The sequence below is a fragment of the Simochromis diagramma genome, unplaced genomic scaffold, assembly GCF_900408965.1.
Source record: "Simochromis diagramma unplaced genomic scaffold, fSimDia1.1 OVJJ01000430.1, whole genome shotgun sequence".
In the NCBI taxonomy this organism is placed as follows: Eukaryota; Metazoa; Chordata; class Actinopteri; order Cichliformes; family Cichlidae; genus Simochromis; species Simochromis diagramma.
The window spans coordinates 691,872-710,017 of NW_024387258.1; the positions used below are offsets into that span (position 1 = coordinate 691,872).

Here is an 18,146-nt window from a genome sequence, read left to right on the forward strand (position 1 = left end):
GGGAAACATTTATAATGCAAACAGAATTGGTCTTAGTGTGAAACTCTGTGGTTTCTAAAATTAAATTTAGTATGTAAAGTGGGCTCTGCACGTAAAAACATTTATGTGAACAAATTGGAGACTATTAGAAAGATATGATTTAATCTACTGCTGATCAATACCTTTAATACCTACAGCATGATCTAATCTCTGTAATAAAATATTATTGATCAATATCAAATGCACACTGAGGTCTAGCAGGACAAGCACAGAGATGAGTCCACTGTCAGAGGCCATAAGAAGATCATTTGTAAGCTTCACTAAAGCTGTTTCTGTGCTGTGATGAGCTCTGAAACCTTCAAGCTTAAATTGGGTGCTCTCTGTGTTTAAGAAGCAATTTGAATGATGAAAGCTGAGAGCGACACACTCATGCAAAGCGTTGTTGTTTTCTTGTTTTGCTGTATTGGCCTTCTGCTTTGAGACATCCGTGTCTCATCGTTCATGTTTGTTTAGCAAACAGTGTCTAAGCTTAGTGCCCATATAAGGAAGTTGAAAACATGCATGCGAGATGAAACTGACAGATCACAATCGTTTCACTTCCACTCTAAGTTCCTACCCTGAAATGTATCAGCAGAAACGGCTGCCATCTTACTGTGCTGCCTTTTCTTAGCACGCTAAACCTGTGTAAGTAATCATGTTTGTCTCAGTGCACTAATGATCCTACAGATGCAACGAGTGACCTACCATGTGACTCACTCCACTCCTCACGCCTCCTGTAGCTCTTTATCAGTATATAAAAACCCTGCAAAAGATTCTGGGATTACTCTTAAGAATTGTATGTGAAGAAGTGTGACTTTCATTCTTTTGCTACTGAAAGCTCGCTGTGTGGTTCGGCTTTTAGAAATGTGAGGAAACCTAACCCTGTCATTTAACTTAATTACTGAATTAATATCATTTGGCAGTAAAGTGCTTAATATCTACACTTTTACATCTGCCTTCTAATAAAGCAGCCTTTATTTGGTTTGTTAGTTGGAACTCATTGGATTATTAAGCGAGTGGGGTGACTCTCGTGTAGAAGCTAGAGAAGGTCATCCACTAATGGTGGTCTGAGCCGTGGCTGCTGCAGTCTGTATGCCAAAGTATCCCTGGGCAAGATATCAAACCCTCAGTTCAGTTTATTGCCCACTCTGACAAACCTAGTGTGCTACTCAAGAGTGTGAAAGGTAAATATGATGGTTGTTGCTTTTCTACTCGAGTACTGTGCATAACAACTACAGCACAGTTATAGTTAAACAGCATTGTGTTTTCCTTTTATTAATTCATTTAGTTTTTGTATCGATATCGCCATGTCTGTGCATACATATGTGTGTGAAGGTATTGATTCGAAAAGTCAAGTAACAGTTGCTCAGCTGAATGTCTGAACGGAAGTATGGTACGTTGTTGCACCTCTCTGTGGTTGCTGCTAGAGAAGTTCTTGTGATACAATGCTTCCTGTTTGTGAAGCAGGAAGAAGAACGTGAACACTCGAAGACGAGCAAGGCTTTCGCTCAGGCAGACATTGTGCTGTGCAGCGACAACAGTCGAGATACAGGACGGAGGCAAGGTACTGTTACCTATTATTTATCCACATAAATGCAACTATAGAACAAGCTGACAATGCAATTGTTCCAAAAATGTTACAGCAAACTCAGCCTGGTACTGCGGCGATTAGCATTTAATCAGAAAGTAAAAGACTGTTCATTTCCTTTTCAGTACAGGATTTGTCTTTCTCTGTATAGTTTGCCAAACAGGATAAATACATCACAAAACACACACAACATCCACACACCCATAAGCACCAAACAAAAAGAAAAGGTGTGACTTTATCCAGGGCAGCAGCAGTGCTCCTAATAACAGGTTGGAGCTGTACTAAAATTGCCAGTGATTGTCAGCTCCTTTCATTCTTCAAGGAAGAATATCAAATGAAAGGAAAAAGATGAATCCTTGGACCCTGGTGTCCTTTTCTGTTTACTGCTTAGCTGTCAAAAAGTGTAATAATAACAAAGCAAAAGAGGAATGATGATACGTGGGTATACAGCTTGGAAACAGCATCATACACTTTCCTGATGACATCACACAATGTCAAAGATGTGAAGTAAGGTTGGTTGTAAACACTTATGTACTCTATCAGTTCTGCCTGACGCAAATCATGAGAATTAGTGAGAATCATTAGAATCACCTAATAATCACACAGCGATCATCATATTAGACAAAGCATTTCAGTAGAGCTGGACAATATGGACAAAATATTACCACAACATTGTTTTTCTGCATTGCATAAATTCATATTAGTACTCTAAGCTAGCATCTCTCTGGTTTGATACAAACTGAAAGAACATGTTACGTTAACATTTTTAATAACTAATAAGATTTATTTTCAACAACTGACACAAACCAAATACACAATTCTCTTAAGTATTGTTATTTGTATACATGTTTTAAAAATACACTCAAATTAACTGGCAATCAAACAATGTGCAGCACTGTTTAACAGTGCAAATTGTTTTGCATTGTTAAACAGTGCTGCACTGTACTGAGTACTGATTTGCATTGTTTTATCAAGTCAAGTCAGGTCAAGTGGCTTTACTTTCATTTCAACCATGTGCAGTGGTACAATACAGAGTGAATCGAGACAACGTTCCCCCACAACCATGGTGATAAAATGTGTAGGACCAGCATTGTTTTGTGTTTGTGCAAGAATAAAACAACGCAAATCAAGGAATGGCTGATTACTAGCTGCAATTTCTTTTCTATCTCGTATATTTCTTCAAATAAAAATATGAGGTAGGGAGTAATTCAGTCTAACAAATACATTTTCTCAATAACTCCCCAAAATCTTCAAGCAAATTTAAATTTTAAATAAAAGTTAAAAAAAATATGAAAGTTTCCTTAAAATTCAGGAAGTAGTTTTTTTTTTTTCAAGTTTTGAGTTTGTTTGAGTATTTGTAGCACCAATAACAGGGAAATGTAGATGTGTTTTGAAAAAAACTACAGTTTAACAGTGAAAATATGTCATAATATTAACAACAATGTGTAATGATGTGTGCTTATTTTATCCCTGAGATAATGAAGAGAGAGATTCCTGGTCAGTTTGAGATGCCATATTTGTTTTCATTTATATGCTGAAATACAGAACAAAACTCTGCTGTCTTGGCTTATGTAGTCTGTGTGTGCCGTGTGTGTGTGTGTGTGTGAGTATATTTCACTGCGTGTGTGGATAGGTGGGTAAGAAAACCGCCTTGGTATTTTTGAAGGTGGTGAAAGTGGTTTGTCATGTTAGCGGACTTTATAAGGACCTGTCAGTGTAGATTTCCCTGCAAACTGATTTTATCTGGTGGCTGTAGCTCAGTAGGTCGCTGGTTTGATCCCGGCTGCATGCCAAAGAACCTTGGCCAAGATACGAACCCCTGTTGCTCTCTGATACGTCTTCTGGAGTATGAGTTTAAATGTTACATAGAAAAAGACTTTGTGAGAATGAGGTGAATAAAGTGGGCTTTATGATCCTACAAATGTGTCTGTCCGTATATACTTTTTGATTGGGGGAGAGAGGTTTTCACCCACGTGAGACACATGGTGGGACTAAGGACAGAGTTCGTCTGATAGGGGCCACTGTATGGGGGCCAGTTTTTTGGAAAAAAGACTTTAAAGTATCTAAAGTATCTTTAAAGTGCCTTTAACAGATAACCACACTCTCTAACTTTGAGTATAATGTGAAATTAGGGAGCTTTTGTAATGTCTGTGAACTTCCTCAGAGCAATTGGTGGACAGTTCCAGATTTTAAGACCTATTGGGAGTGTCCAAGCCATGCTCTAAATAGTGTCCTTAAGAGGGATGGGTCCAGGACTATCTTAGGGACACTCCCAATAGGGGTGAAAATCTGGGACTCTCCACCAATTGCTTGGAACTGAAGAAGCTTCCGGGATGAGAGGTGAAATGTTTTTAGATGCTTCCGAAACATTTGACAGAGTTAATCAACTGAAGATGTTCATTAAATTGCAAAGCAGAGGGGTCCCTGCATATCAAATGGATAAAGGATTTTACACTTTTGGTATTTACATCAAACTATGCAAGTTAATTTGGGTACAGAGGTATCTGAACCTTTTTCTGTATCTACAGAAGTCAGACAAGGTGGATTATTGTATTTGTATGTTGGTGATCTTGATGATCTTTCTGTCAAGTTAAATGATTGTAAGACTGATTGTATGGTGGGCAACCTTCTTATTAATCATTTAATGTACGTTGATGATGTGGTCATTTTGTCCCACCACAGTGCTGATTACTTAAGAGTTTGTGCTAGTTATGGTGCCCAGTATGATATTGTGCTTAACCCTAAAAAAAAAAAAAGAGTGTTATTGTGATTGCTACAACTAAGAAGCATCAGAAGCTACAGTGGCTTGTAAAAGTATTCGGCCCCCTTGAACTTTCCCACATTTTGTCACATTACAGCCACAAACATGAATCAATGTTATTGGAATTGCACATGAAAGACCAACACAAAGTGGTGCACACGTGAGAAGTGGAACGAAAATCAGACATGATTCCAAACATTTTTACAAATAAATAACTGCAAAGTGGGGTGTGCGTAATTATTCAGCCCCCTGAGTCAATACTTTGTAGAACCAGCTTTTGCTGCAGTTCCAGCTGCCAGTCTTTTATGGTCTGTCTCTACCAGCTTTGCACATCTACAGACTGAAATCTTTGCTCATTCTTCTTTGCAAAACAGGTCCAGCTCAGTCAGATTAGATGGACAGCATTTGTGAACAGCAGTTTTCAGATCTTGCCACAGATTCTCGATTGGATTTAGATCTGGACTTTGACTGGGCCGTTCTAACACATGGATATGTTTTGTTTTAAACCATCCCATTGTTGCCCTGGCTTTATGTTTAGGGTGGTTGTCCTGCTGGAAGGTGAACCTCCGCCCCCAGTCTCAAGTCTTCTGCAGACTCCAAGAGGTTTTCTTCCAAGATTGCCCTGTATTTGGCTCCATCCATCTTCCCATCAACTCTGACCAGCTTCCCTGTCCCTGCTGAAGAGAAGCACCCCCAGAGCATGATGCTGCCACCACCATATCTGACAGTGGGGATGGTGTGTTCAGAGTGATGTGCAGTGTTAGTTTTCCACCACACACAGCGTTTTGCATTTTGGTCTCATCTGACCAGAGCAGCTTCTTCCACATGTTTGCTGTGTCCCCCACATGGCTTGTGGCAAACTGCAAACGGGACTTCTTATGGTTTTCTGTTAACAATGGCTTTCTTCTTGCCACTCTTCCATAAAGGCCAACTTTGTGCAGTGCACCACTAATAGTTGTCCTATGGACAGATTCCCCCACCTGAGCTGTAGATCTCTGCAGCTCGTCCAGAGTCACCATGGGCCTCTTGGCTGCATTTCTGATCAGCGCTTGTTCGGCCTGTGAGTTTAGGTGGACGGCCTTGTCTTGGTAGGTTTACAGTTGTGCCATACTCCTTCCATTTCTGAATGATGGCTTGAACAGTGCTCCGTGGATGTTCAAGGCTTGGGGAATCTTTTTGTAGCCTAAGCCTGCTTTAAATTTCTCAATAACTTTATCCCTGACCTGTCTGGTGTGTTCTTTGGACTTCATGGTGTTGTTGCTCCCAATATTCTCTTAGACAACCTCTGAGGCTGTCACAGAGCAGCTGTATCTGTACTGACATTAGATTACACACAGGTGCACTCTGTTTAGTCATTAGCACTCATCAGGCAACGTCTATGGGCAACTGACTGCACTCAGACCAAAGGGGGCTGAATAATTACACACACCCCACTTTGCAGTTATTTATTTGTAAAAAATGTTTGGAATCATGTGTGATTTTCGTTCCACTTCTCACGTGTGCACCACTTTGTGTTGGTCTTTCACCTGGAATTCCAATAACATTGATTCATGTTTGTGGCTGTAATGTGACAAAATGTGGGAAAGTTCAAGGGGGTCGAATACTTTTGCAAGCCACTGTAAAGGTTCCATGATTTTATTCAGCAGACCAAGTATTGGATGTGGTGAGTGTAATAATGTGAATTGTTGTCTACAGGATGAGATGTGTTCCACAGCAGGTTGTGTTGCTGCACGGACGTTTAACACAAGTAAGCGAGTGTTGGGCCGCAACGTCAGGCTGTATGTTGTTGTTGTACATGGCAGAGAGTCAATCTGAGTCACATGACTTGTTAATAAATCTTACTACTCTGTTGGGCAGGAAATTGATATTCTGGAGTCTGTCGTGAATGAGACCAGAATATAACAGTGAGCAAAATGAAATACTTTTTTCATATCTTCAGAAGTGATCTTTCTGAGGATGATGTTGTGAAGTGACAGTGCTGGAAGTAGTACATGCAAGCTAATAGGCAGGTGAATTTTACATGTGCACAGATGATGTTGATTGTTGCCTATGGTTCCTCTTTTTATACTATTTTTTTGTGGCGTAATTCCAGTTGAGCCATAATGAAAAAAACTACAGGTTTCAACAGAGATGGACATCTGCACGTCAAATATTTATCAACTTTTCATGCCTTACTGAAGAACTTTATGTACATATTTATGTGCCATTTTAATGAGTCAATAAATTCAGTGGGAAGAGCTTTGACAGTTAAAACATGTGGTGACACAAGGTATATGTCAAGCTTTCATAAACACTGGGCCAAGTGTCTGGATATTTTATAAGGACCAGTCTTGTCTAAAATAAATAAATAAAATAAAGAAACATTTTTTTTTAAATTTGGCGCCTTTTTGCAACAACTACTGATAAGCGCTATAGAACTGGAAAGCAAATATCACAATGAAGGTGTGTGCCAATCTCTCATCATCCCTGTGAATTTGGGAGAGACTGGGCTAGATTTATCTGAGTTAGAGCAATTTCTTGCTTCATGGTGAAACATTGAAATTCGCCATACCGCCAGAGTCATGCCCTGAAAACTCAGTTTTCGATGTAACTTTAAGACCAACTCCCTAAGGCTTTCCTGTACCAGTGTGAGGCTGTTGCCTTGAAACTGTGTAAAACATCCTGCAAAAATGGTCCCAACAGGGCCCAACAGACTTAATAAGGAAGTCTGTTAGGAAGGACTTTCGTGTCCTTCCCTCCTTATTATTTTACACAGGTGTACCAAATTTCATTCTTGTAGCTCATACTGTGTTTCCTTAGGACTTTCTAAATGCATAAGGTGCCATTTTGAAACTCTTATGTATGAAACCAATAAAATATGTCATATATGGCATATCAATCCGGATTCTCATCATGTCTGTCAAGTCTGCTGGAGTTTGCAGAATCTGTCACTGAGTTACAGCAGTCTCATTTTAAGTGATCGTAATTTGGTGTGCTGCCATGACAATGTCCTTTCACAAAAACCTCAAACGCTTTGCATTCCAGCCATTCAGTTCACTGAAGATCATGTTGATCTGATGAAATCCCTACAAGGAGTTTGTTAAAGTACGAGGTCCAGAAATGGCGAGATATGTAGCCAAAATTAGTCAGCAGACTCAACATGGCTGACTTCCTGTTGGGTTCTAAGAGATTCTAGGAGATGGCTCTAAGAGACTGTTTTGATTGTGTTGATATTTTATATGAGGCTGTCACATTTCAGATTTATAGATCAAACATAGTGCAGGGGCTGCTTTTTTGTTTTGTTTTTTAAATGTTGTAATTGTTTGTAATGTTGCAGTTTTGTCACTTTCCAACCAAAATTCACTGAACCAGCAGCAAAACAAGACCAAGACTGCACTTCATGTCTGATAAACATTGTTATGAATTCTCTCTTACTTTGCAGTTTTGCTTCCACCAGAATAAAATCCCATTTCCTGCACAGCTCTATCTCTCAGTGTACGTTGAGGCCAGTTTCCCATGCTTATTACGCACTGGTCTGCTGTTGTGTACAGTGTTGTCGGCTGCTGTTTTTGTTTTGTTTGTTTGTTTTTTCCCTAAAAACGACCTCTGACAAGAAAACCTAATTCCTGCTGTTCAATATGGGAGAAATTTCTACTTTCACAAATTATGGCAAATTGCAAATCCTAAGCTATGTCTCCAATAAAACCCCTGTAACTTTGTGAAAACAGAAAAGTTTCTGTTTTTACTTTCTACTATAGAAATTTCATGTTTCTTACAACAGTTAAAAAACAGAAAAAGAAGAAGTTCAAAGATTTGTGCTGACAGATTTCTTTATTTACCACAGCAGCTTTTTCTTTATTATGTAGAAAAGCAGTTTAGATTGGTCAGGCCCACTTGAGATCAAAGTGTGGTGTATGTAGCCCATGATGTAAAATTAGTTTGACACCCCTGAACTAGATATAACCATTCAAATTAAGTCTTATACAATTTGACATTACAGTGTCTACAGAAAAATGCCTTACAAAGAAGTTGACATACCCTAACTAACCCAAGAGGTCTTTCTTTAAGATGCATCCACCTTTAAGTTAAAACTATTTAGATTTTGAGTTTGTGACATGAAATGTTTCAAATGCACAATAAATTCTTTTGTTTTTGTCTGTGTCTTGTGTACAGGTAGTTCATCAGCTGTTCATTGCTCACAGCCAAAGAGAAAAACTCTAAAGAGACAGGCCTGTGTTGGTCACCCTATCCAAGAACAGCTCTGGGATCCCTGGGTTCACTAGAACACCTCCTCTGAAAAGCTGCGAGAATCACTACCCACACGTTACAGACAGTAGAGTTACTGTTAATGTACACAGCCTTTCTGCTACAATGAATGACGAAGAGAATGTCCTTGAGGTCGATGACACAGTCACAATGACTCCTGAAAATAAATCTGAAACTCCTTCAGAACTTAAAAAGGCGCCTCCAGTGGCACCCAAACCTGCCTGGTTTCGCCAGAGTCTGAGGAAAATTAAGGATGAGCAGGACCAGAAGACGCAAGTAAAACCATCAGAGCAAACATCTGCTGCAAGCTTCAGCAGAAACTTTGGCATCAGATCTGCATCATCTGCAACCAACCAATCAATCAAGCAAAGGATTCACTCTTTTGAGACTTTTTCCAGTCCAGAAGCTCCAGAAAAGGGGAGCAACAGAAGACCATTGGCTCCTTCAACAACCCTCTCTCCAGTGGAGAAGGGATCCCGAGCCCCTTGCTCTTCCTATTCTGCCTCAAATGGAGATAATGTGAAGAACAAAACTGAATTTTCCAGAGAGATCCAGTCCAGAGATCCAGCACCTAGTAAGGAGGAAGACAACATACCTGCCTCTGTTGCGCCCTGTGCCATTGCCTCAGCCAGCGATGAAGCTTGTCAACAAACAACAGAAAAGTCCTCTGAAGATGAAACTCATTTTAATCAGTCTACCACTGATTCCATGTATTCTCAGACTATCAACACTGATGTGGAGTCAGGGATAAATGATTATCAGTCTGCTCCAGTGCATGACAGCAGTGAAGCCTTACCCACCAAACTGGAGTCTGAGCTTGTGGATTCTGAGTGTTCTGAAACATCGATGAGATCCAATCAAACTGAAGGTCAAAATAGCTCTGACTGGACAGAGGAGGAAGGAAAGCTGTCAAGGACTGCTCGGAATGCTGCTCCGGCCACAGAGAGTAACACCGCGAGCAACCCAGAGAGTGAAAGCTTGGGGAAAATAATTACCTTCAGTAATCAGGTAATCTCACACATATATTGTGTTTATTTTATATAGTCAAGGCTGAATATTCCCACGTTTGGGAATATTCAGCCTTAACATTTATCAGTACAGTATTATTTTGTTCCTCTACCAGCTTCGCTTACATGTGAAAATGGACAGATACACAAATCAACAATCTTTTTGTGGTGTTTGTGAGTAGGAGTGAGTGTCTTTGTATTTTTGTTTGTTACGAAATGTACTTGATAATGAGGGGTGGGAAGTCATTATAGCGCCCCCCAGGAGCCAGAGGCAGACAGAGAAGGATCCGGGCCATCCATCGCCCCAGGAGTACAGAAGATATAAGACCACACATACTGGCTGTGTGTCCATCCCAGCAGGAAAAGGAGGGAGGCCCCAGATGGGTTACCCATGGCCTAAGAGTGAGAGTCTCAACGAACCATAGGCGACAGGCAGCTGACCCCATCAGAGGCCCAACACCCTGGCACGAACCACCTGGCACTTTCTACAGGACTGGATATAAAACCATTCTGTAAAAGTCCAGAGCCTCTGCGCTTTATCTGAGGATGATGGGAAGTGACTCTACCATCACACAAAGCAAACATCAGTATAACAGTGTTCCTAAAGTGCTGGGTTTGTTCATCTACAGTAGAGAAGGAGATTTCTCTCTGAGGGAGCCCCTGGTGAAGATTATGAATCCTAGTTGATCCCTGGGATGAGCTCGTTTTCCTGATGTTTCTGAAGTGATTCCTCTCAGTGGGTCAATGGAACATCTGACACAGGGCAGGTGTGATTAAAGAAAGGGAGGAAGTTTCTTCAACCTCTGCACCCAACAAACCCAGCTTGGTTGTAATGGTCTCCTTCACTCGTTTTCCTGCAGGGTGAATGTATGTTGTGTATCTGTTGTGTGTGCTGCTACACCCCAGCCTAGAGAAAACCAGAGAGCAACACAAAAAGACATTGCAGCTGCTTCCTGGTCCCAAGGAAGGACCAAGGCTGCCACAGAGTTTGCAGTTTTACAACAACCAAATATTTTATCAGTCTGGTGGGCATCACCAAAACAACAAAGAAAAAGCTCTAGAAATAAAACAAAACTAACTTACCTATCATGAGGAATCCAAAAGAAAATCCAGGCCTCTTACCTGTCTCCCTAACCTAAACAGAAGAAGGGATTTTGAAAGAAAAAGGCTTCCACATAAATCAGCAAAGGTTGATTTACAATATACAGATTCAAAATATTTGTTGGACTTTCCGATGTAATTGTCTTTGTATGTTTACAGTTTCACCACAAAAATAACATGATTTTAAATTTGTGTCAGTCTGATTTAGTGTGTTTTTGTTACAGGTGTCACAAGCATTGATGAGCTCTTTGACCGTCTGTGGAGGTAATCCTTCCTTCACAAACCTGCAGGACACCTCTTCACTGGACTCCATTAACCAGCAGGAGTCTGATCTAGCCTTGGACACGTCAGGCAGAGGATTCTCTTTCAGGTATCACTTCAGTTGAGACATGTGGACATGCAAAATGCACTGCTTTGTTATTTAACTTTTGTTCTCAGGGAATTTGGCTTAAGTTAACAAAGAAGGAGTAGTTAATTTTTAAAAACACGTCAAATAGAGAACAGTTCTATACTTGTACCTATGCTTGCGCTCATGGGTACCTGACACTCCTCAGATCTAATGCCTTTCTGTCTCCATAAATACAGCCTGTTCACTTTGAGGGAGTGCATCACTGATCGAGGGGAGGGTGGAGTTCACAACGAGACTGCTTCTGTTTCTGCTTCTGCGCACTCTGTCATCTCAGCTATCAATTCACAGGAAATACAGAAGATGATTCAGGAAGTTGAGGCTTTAGATGAAGAAACACTGAAGGTAAAAAAAACCCAAAAAAACATGTCGTATATCACAGTTCCATTAATTCACAACATCTTTAGAGACAAGTTGTAAAAACTGCAAGAGATTAACATTTTCAGTTATACATCATGAAGTAACAAAATGTAACTTTAGTAATGGAGACAAAAAAAGACTGAAATGAAGTATCTTCCTCCCAATTTTCTGTAATTAAATCCAACCCACCACGGCTTCCTGCTAAACAACAACCGAAAGGAACAAAATCCTGTGGAGACCAGGGACATCTCCTGTACTGCAAACAACAGAGGGTCTAACCAGTGATCCCATTTGCATACATCCTCGTCAATGAACTTAGGAAAAATTAACTTTAAAGTTTTACTCAGAAATGGTGCGCTCGAGTGCTTGCTCCAAGGGGGTCATTTGATTGATGTTGGGGTTTTCTCTGTATTGGGTCTTTATCTTACAATATAAAGCATCTTGAGGCAACTGCTGTTGTGATTTGGCAGAATATAAATGAAATAGATATATAAGTGAATGCCTGCAAAATAAATTTCATGGCAAATGGTAGAAATCTGCCATGATGCCATGGATACGCCTTTCAACAAAAGCTCAAAAGCATCATAATTTAACATCACCCAAGTATTGGGCCAAATATTAGGCCGGTCTGATATTATCCCTAGGAGGAGTTTGAAAATGTGTGACCACAGGAAATGATAAAATTGGTACTAAAATGTTATCTTTAATTCAAAATGGTGGACTTTATGTTGGGTTTGGGTCATTGCATCCAACCTGCCATATTACACATGTGTACGAAAATTCATTAACATTTACATAACATTAACATTTGTTGCCATGATGCCAGGTCTCTCTTGGATATGAGATTTTTAATCTCAATGAGATTTTACCTGGATAAATAAAGGACTAATAAACATTGCTCACTGTGTGCTACATGTCTGTAGTACTTTGATAAAGATGTTGTAAGTGGCACTATTGAGCAATTTTGAAATGCCCTTGTCCAAGACCAATAAAGTACACATATTTTCACCAGACATGTTGAAAGATAGGTTGAGGATTTAACATTTCTCTTGAACAAGACGTTTGTTACTTGTGTGCATAAATAAAAAAATATTTTATTTATACAGCGCCAAATCACCACAACAGTCGCCTCAAGGTGCTTTATATTTAAGACAGACCCCACAATAACACATGCAGAGAAAAACCCACCAATCATATGAGCCCCTATGAGCAAGCACTTTGGCGACAGTGGGAAGGAAAAACTCCCTTTTAACAGGAAGAAACCTCCAGCAGAACCAGGCTCAGGGAGGGGCGGGGCCATCTGCTGTGATTGGTTGGGGTGAGAGAAGGAAGACAGGATAAAGACATGCTGTGGAAGAGAGGCAGAGGTTAATAATAATTATGATTAAATGCAGAGTGGTGTGGGATGAGGGATACTGAAAAATGTTAACAGATTATTCATGATTGATTTTGTTGAAGCACGCTGTGCAATTTGTCTTCTGGAGATGAATTTTCCTATATAATAAAATGCTGCTAGATTTTCTTTACCACACAGTATCATACATGCTCTAAATATGTTTGCAGTGTCGTAGTTTACTGGATTCTGCTATATTGTGTAGGATATTGTAGTTGGTGTTTGGAACAAAATGACAAGGATGGTTGTATTTCAAACCTGTTTTGAACCTTTTAAATTGGCCTCTGACAATGTATTATATTATACATATTTTAATATTAAATTATACCCTACAGTGAATCTTTCCTGAAACTAAATATCAAAAAAAAAAAAAACCCTCAAAATTCAAATAAGCAAGTGCAACATTTCATTTGCATAAATACTACATAAATATTTATTACATAAATATTACATATACACGTCCCTACACACTGCTCCCCGGGTGCCCAATGGCTGCCCACCGCTTCACTGAGTGAATGGGTTAAATGCAGAGAGGAATTTCCCCACGGGGATCAATAAAGTATGCATTATTATTATTATTATTATTATTATTATTATTACATGTAAAAATATTACATTTGAAAAACATGGTCCAGAAAATAGAAAAATGTGTGGATTACTGTTGAAAAAATGCCTTAAAAATGGCCGCTCAAGTAAACCTACATCTTTCCACAGCAACTAGTGGACATCCATGTTGTGATTCTTCATAAAGACGAGGGAGCTGGGCTTGGCTTTACCATTGCTGGAGGGTCCGACCTGGAGAATAAAGCTGTTACTGTAAGATACACACTACACATTTATATTACTGAATTCTAATCTATTTTTTCCAAAATGTTATTCTGCCTAATGTGAAATAAAAAGCATTGCAACTGTATTCACTGAAAAGTTGGCATTAGTTTAAAATGCAGTACAAAAATGTGCAATCGAACCCTGTGAATATCCACTGAAAATAATGTTTAAAAGAAAACAGTGATTGACAGCAATCACAGCAAATCAGGTCATCGAATTGCAAGCCCACATCAACTGATTGCTCAGCTGATATTCTGCGACATATTCAGTTGGCTTCACCAACAGATATATCCGTCACATCTGTTGGTGATAATGAGCCATACCATCCATCCATTTTCTTCTGTTTATCTGGGCCTGGATCGTGTGGGCAGCAGCCTAAGCAGAGAAGCCCAGACCCCCCTCTCCCTAGCCACCTCCTCTAGCTTGTCCAGGGGAACACCAAGGCATTCCCAGGCCAGCCAAAACATGTAATCTCTCCAGTGTCCTGGGTCTGTCCCTGGGCCTCCTCCCAGTGGGACATGCCGGACCACTGTACCCAGGAGGCGCCCAGCAGGTATCCTTGCCAGAAAACTGAACCACCTCCACTGCCTCCTTTCAGTGTGGAAAAGTAGCAGCTCTACTCCCATAGATGCCCCCTGGCAATCTCCTGCTCCCCTCACCCCTCACTCGTGAACAAGACCCTCCTTCACTTGGGCAGCAACTCGTCACTGACCCAAAGTGGGCACTCCACTCTTATCCAATCCATGGCCTCAGACTTGGAGGTGGTGACACTCTGCTGCGAGCCACTCCAGTGTAAACTGGAGGGAAGCACCTGATGAAGCCAACAGAACCACATCATCTGCAAAAAGCAGAGACGAGACTCTGAGGCCACCCAAGTGGAAAGCCTTCCATCACGTGGCTATGCCTAGAAATTCTGCCTGTAAAAATTATAAACAGAATTGGCGACAAAGTGCAACCCTGGCAGAGTCCAACACCCACTAGGAACAAGTTTGAGTTATTACCAGCAGTTGTGTAAGAACTGAAAATGCTCATTTAAATTTTGAGTCTAATAAAAAATGTAATGAGGTAGTGAAGCTGTCATTTCAGGCTCTACTTTCTCTGATCCTTAGTGAAGGTAATAAGTGGAGTTAGGACTTCTTATCTTGTAATTCAGCATTAGAAGTTCTTTACTAATAGATTCATGTATTCATATTCAAGTAAACGAGTAAACAAAATCTGTTCATCTGTTTACCAGTACTCCGATACTTACTCCAATCTAGTCAGGATTTGTGTTATCCACAGTGTGTTGGTCAAACCTGGCTTTATTCATTTTTATACCAATCTAACAAAACAACAATAACACAAATATGAAATCAACTTCTCCCAAACTGTGTTAAGGCTAGTTCTACCTGATCTCTGAATTTGCCGCTGTTTCCTACTTGTGTCTATGTGTCTCACTGATTATCTTGTGTTTAGGTCCACAAAGTGTTTCTCAGTGGCCTGGCAGCGCAGGAGGGCACAATTCAGAAAGGCGATGAGATATTGTCTATAAATGGACAAACACTGTGGGGTGTCACGCACACTGATGCCACCACTGCTCTGCGTCAGGCCCGAAATCTGAAGCTGGCTGTCGTTGTCATCTGCAAGAGAGTCGTGGAGGAGGGAAGAGAGGAAGGAAGCTGTAGGAGCGAAGAGCCAAATCCTGCTGGTCAGTCAGACAACTGGGAATAAATTTATTATCCCCAATTTATTTTAGCAGAAATCACACAACCATCAAGCAAAATGCAATACTTCCAAAGAATTGGGGATCTGTGCAAAATAAATAAAAACAGAATGCAAAGACTGCAAATATCATACACATATGTTTTATTCAAATATTCACAACAGAACACAGAAAATATCAAATGTTTAAACTGAGAAACATTCACAAAATGCAGACATAGCTCTGTAGGTTTATCCAGGTCAGAATAGACATTTTTATTATAAATACTATGCAGGCTACATATACTCTGTGTCTTTGCTGTCGCAGTGGAGGAATGGGGCGCTCCAATGAGTGTGGAGCTGGAGAAATGTGCTGGTGGTGTTGGCTTTACTCTGGAGGGAGGAAAAGGCTCAATCCATGGAGACAGACCTTTAGTCATCAACAGGATCTTTACAGGTGCGCTCACGAAGCTGGCAGTATTCACAAAAACTTTATCACAAGTGTTTCTTTCGTAGTTTATTTTGGGGAAAAAAACTGAGTTTGATTCCAAAAAAAAAAAAGAAGAGCAGTAATTGTAATATTTGGACAGTTGTTAAAAAAAAATGTCTTTTGGATATTTCAGGGGGAGCGGCAGAGCAGAGTGGTCTGCAGAGTGGAGATGAAGTGTTGCAGGTCCAGGGAATAAGTCTGCAAGACATGACTCGATTTGAGGCATGGAACATGATCAAGGCTTTGCCTGAAGGACCCATCACAGTGGTCCTCAAGAGGAGGCTGGGGGGTGCAGAATGACCGGCACAGCTTATGGGCACTGATTGAAGTAAAAAACAAAAAAACAAAAACAAATACCCCAGGACAAACAAACAAAAACAACAAACAAAAGAAAAAACAGCAGCATACAGCAGCCTCAGTAGCAAACAAGGACACAGATGTTGGACTCTTTCTCTTTTTTGTTTTTTAAAAAAATCTCATCAGGTTAATAATTCTTTTAGTTTTATACCAAAGACATTGCAATTTTTTTCATTTTTATGCAGTAATTTTGCATCTACTTACTTTGAATTTCAGAAGAAAAGAGTGAAATTTCACAAATTGTTGCTTTTCAATCTTGTGGCGAGAAAAAGGAAACGTCCCACATATGCAAACAAGACTCTAAAACTGTCAAATTGGTTAAAGAAACACACAAAACAATATTTCTCAGAATTAAAGGACAACTGCACATCTCAAGAAATAATACAAAACCCAGTTAATTGGCAAGGGTTTGAACACTGCAAGGTTCGTTTTGCTTTAACTTGCTTGCTTAATGATATTTGTACAGTAAAAGCTTGTAATGTGGCGACAAACAAAATCAATTTGGAATCTGGAGGCAGCTCAACAGCTGCAGGTACCTGTGCCTGCCTACTGCTGCAGTAGCTTGACACTGAATCTTATTAAGAGATTCAATTAATTACAGAAATTGATATACTAGATTGAATTTTATTTTTAAATTAATATTATTAAAAAGAGTTTCTGTGCTCACAGTCTAAGTCATGTGCCTGAAATAACAATATTAATGGTAATTAATGGTCATAGAGATGATTAAGATAATTACTAGTGTCTTTGCAAATTTGTGAGGACATTTTTTTGCTCCATGACACCTACAAAGTTGTATTTAGCCTGTGTTTGTTACATCTAGAATGACAAGTGTCACCATTGTCCAATCATATATGCAGTACATGAAAACCTGAAATTAGACACTGGACTACATTTGAAGTGTAGTATGTGATAACAAGCAGTTTTACTCCCTCTGCCACCAATCAGGTCATATGAACAACTTCCTGTATCTTCAATAAATGGCTTTAGTCACTGGGATTCAGGTGATGTCTGATTGTTTTCACTCCTACTTGCTACCACAGCTGCCTTTGAAATTGACAATCATTTGAGATTTTTGATGAAATTTGAAAGAGATTGAAAAAACTACAGAAAACAGCCACAATAAAAGAAACACCGTTAACGATGCAACTGACCACAGCAGTCCTGTGCTGGGCTGTTATAGTGAAATTTGTCATGTTTTAGGTAAAGATGATTTTAATGTCTGAAAAACAATTATGCAGTCATAAGTAACAAATGAAAGGAACACCTTTTTAATGAAAGTATAGCACGAAGTCACTTAAGCTTCTTGGATTTTGATCTTGTCAGGGGGGTTTCAGCTGCTTTGGTGTTGATGAAATTAGCATCAGGTGCACTGGAGGGGCAACAATTAGACGACCCCCAAAATAGGAACGGTTTTACAGGCGGAGGCCACTGACATTTTGTCTTCTCATAGTTTCTGTTTTGTTTTTTTACCAGTTTTGCATTTTGCTAGGGTCAGTGAAACTATAGTAAGTGTGAAGTGAAACTTGGACCCTTGCACAGCTAGTCCAAATCCTCCAAGCACATCAATACGTGCCATAGCCAGAAGGTTTGCTCAAGATTATGAAGGAAATTCCAGGAGACAGCCAGAGAACTGGACAGGTACTAACGCATCAACGGGACCATTATCTGCTTCTTTATTCAAGGAGAAGCAGGATGAGCACTGGAAGAGCCCTACACAAAAATGTCTTGGATACTGACATTCACACCAGCAGGCCAATGGTGTGAATGTCTTTGACAAAACAATCAATAACAGATTTCACGAGGGTGGCCTCTAGGCACCACAGAGCCTGAAGGTAAATGTGTTGGAAAACGTGAGAGCTTGAAGAATAAAAAGTGTAGAAAAAAATGATCTTGTATTCTGACATTTTCA

General features: G+C 39.9%; 1 protein-coding gene across 2 annotated transcripts; it reads left to right on the forward strand.

The window, feature by feature from the left end:
• Nucleotides 1-644: 644 nt before the first annotated feature.
• On the forward strand, nucleotides 645-18,122 carry il16 (interleukin 16). Of its 2 annotated transcripts, XM_040002115.1 has the most exons (9): nucleotides 645-663; nucleotides 1,486-1,582; nucleotides 8,520-9,620; nucleotides 10,945-11,090; nucleotides 11,306-11,471; nucleotides 13,594-13,695; nucleotides 15,163-15,394; nucleotides 15,716-15,844; nucleotides 16,011-18,122. In XM_040002115.1, the coding sequence occupies exons 3-9, from the start codon at nucleotides 8,718-8,720 to the stop codon at nucleotides 16,175-16,177; spliced, it is 1,845 nt and encodes a 614-aa protein (XP_039858049.1). In that variant the 5' UTR covers nucleotides 645-663; nucleotides 1,486-1,582; nucleotides 8,520-8,717; the 3' UTR covers nucleotides 16,178-18,122. The 2 variants fall into 2 exon arrangements, with proteins under 2 accessions (XP_039858049.1, XP_039858050.1); XM_040002116.1 differs by lacking the exon at nucleotides 645-663 and having other exon boundaries at nucleotides 1,483-1,582.
• The last annotated feature ends 24 nt before the right edge of the window (nucleotides 18,123-18,146 follow it).

Coding starts and splice junctions, on each gene's coding strand:
- il16 (XM_040002115.1), top strand. CDS start 8,718: ATGAATGACGAAGAGAATGTCCTTGAGGTCGATGACACAGTCACAATG. Junction 11,472..13,593: donor TAGATGAAGAAACACTGAAG/GTAAAAAAAACC, acceptor ATCTTTCCACAG/CAACTAGTGGACATCCATGT. Junction 13,696..15,162: donor TGGAGAATAAAGCTGTTACT/GTAAGATACACA, acceptor TCTTGTGTTTAG/GTCCACAAAGTGTTTCTCAG.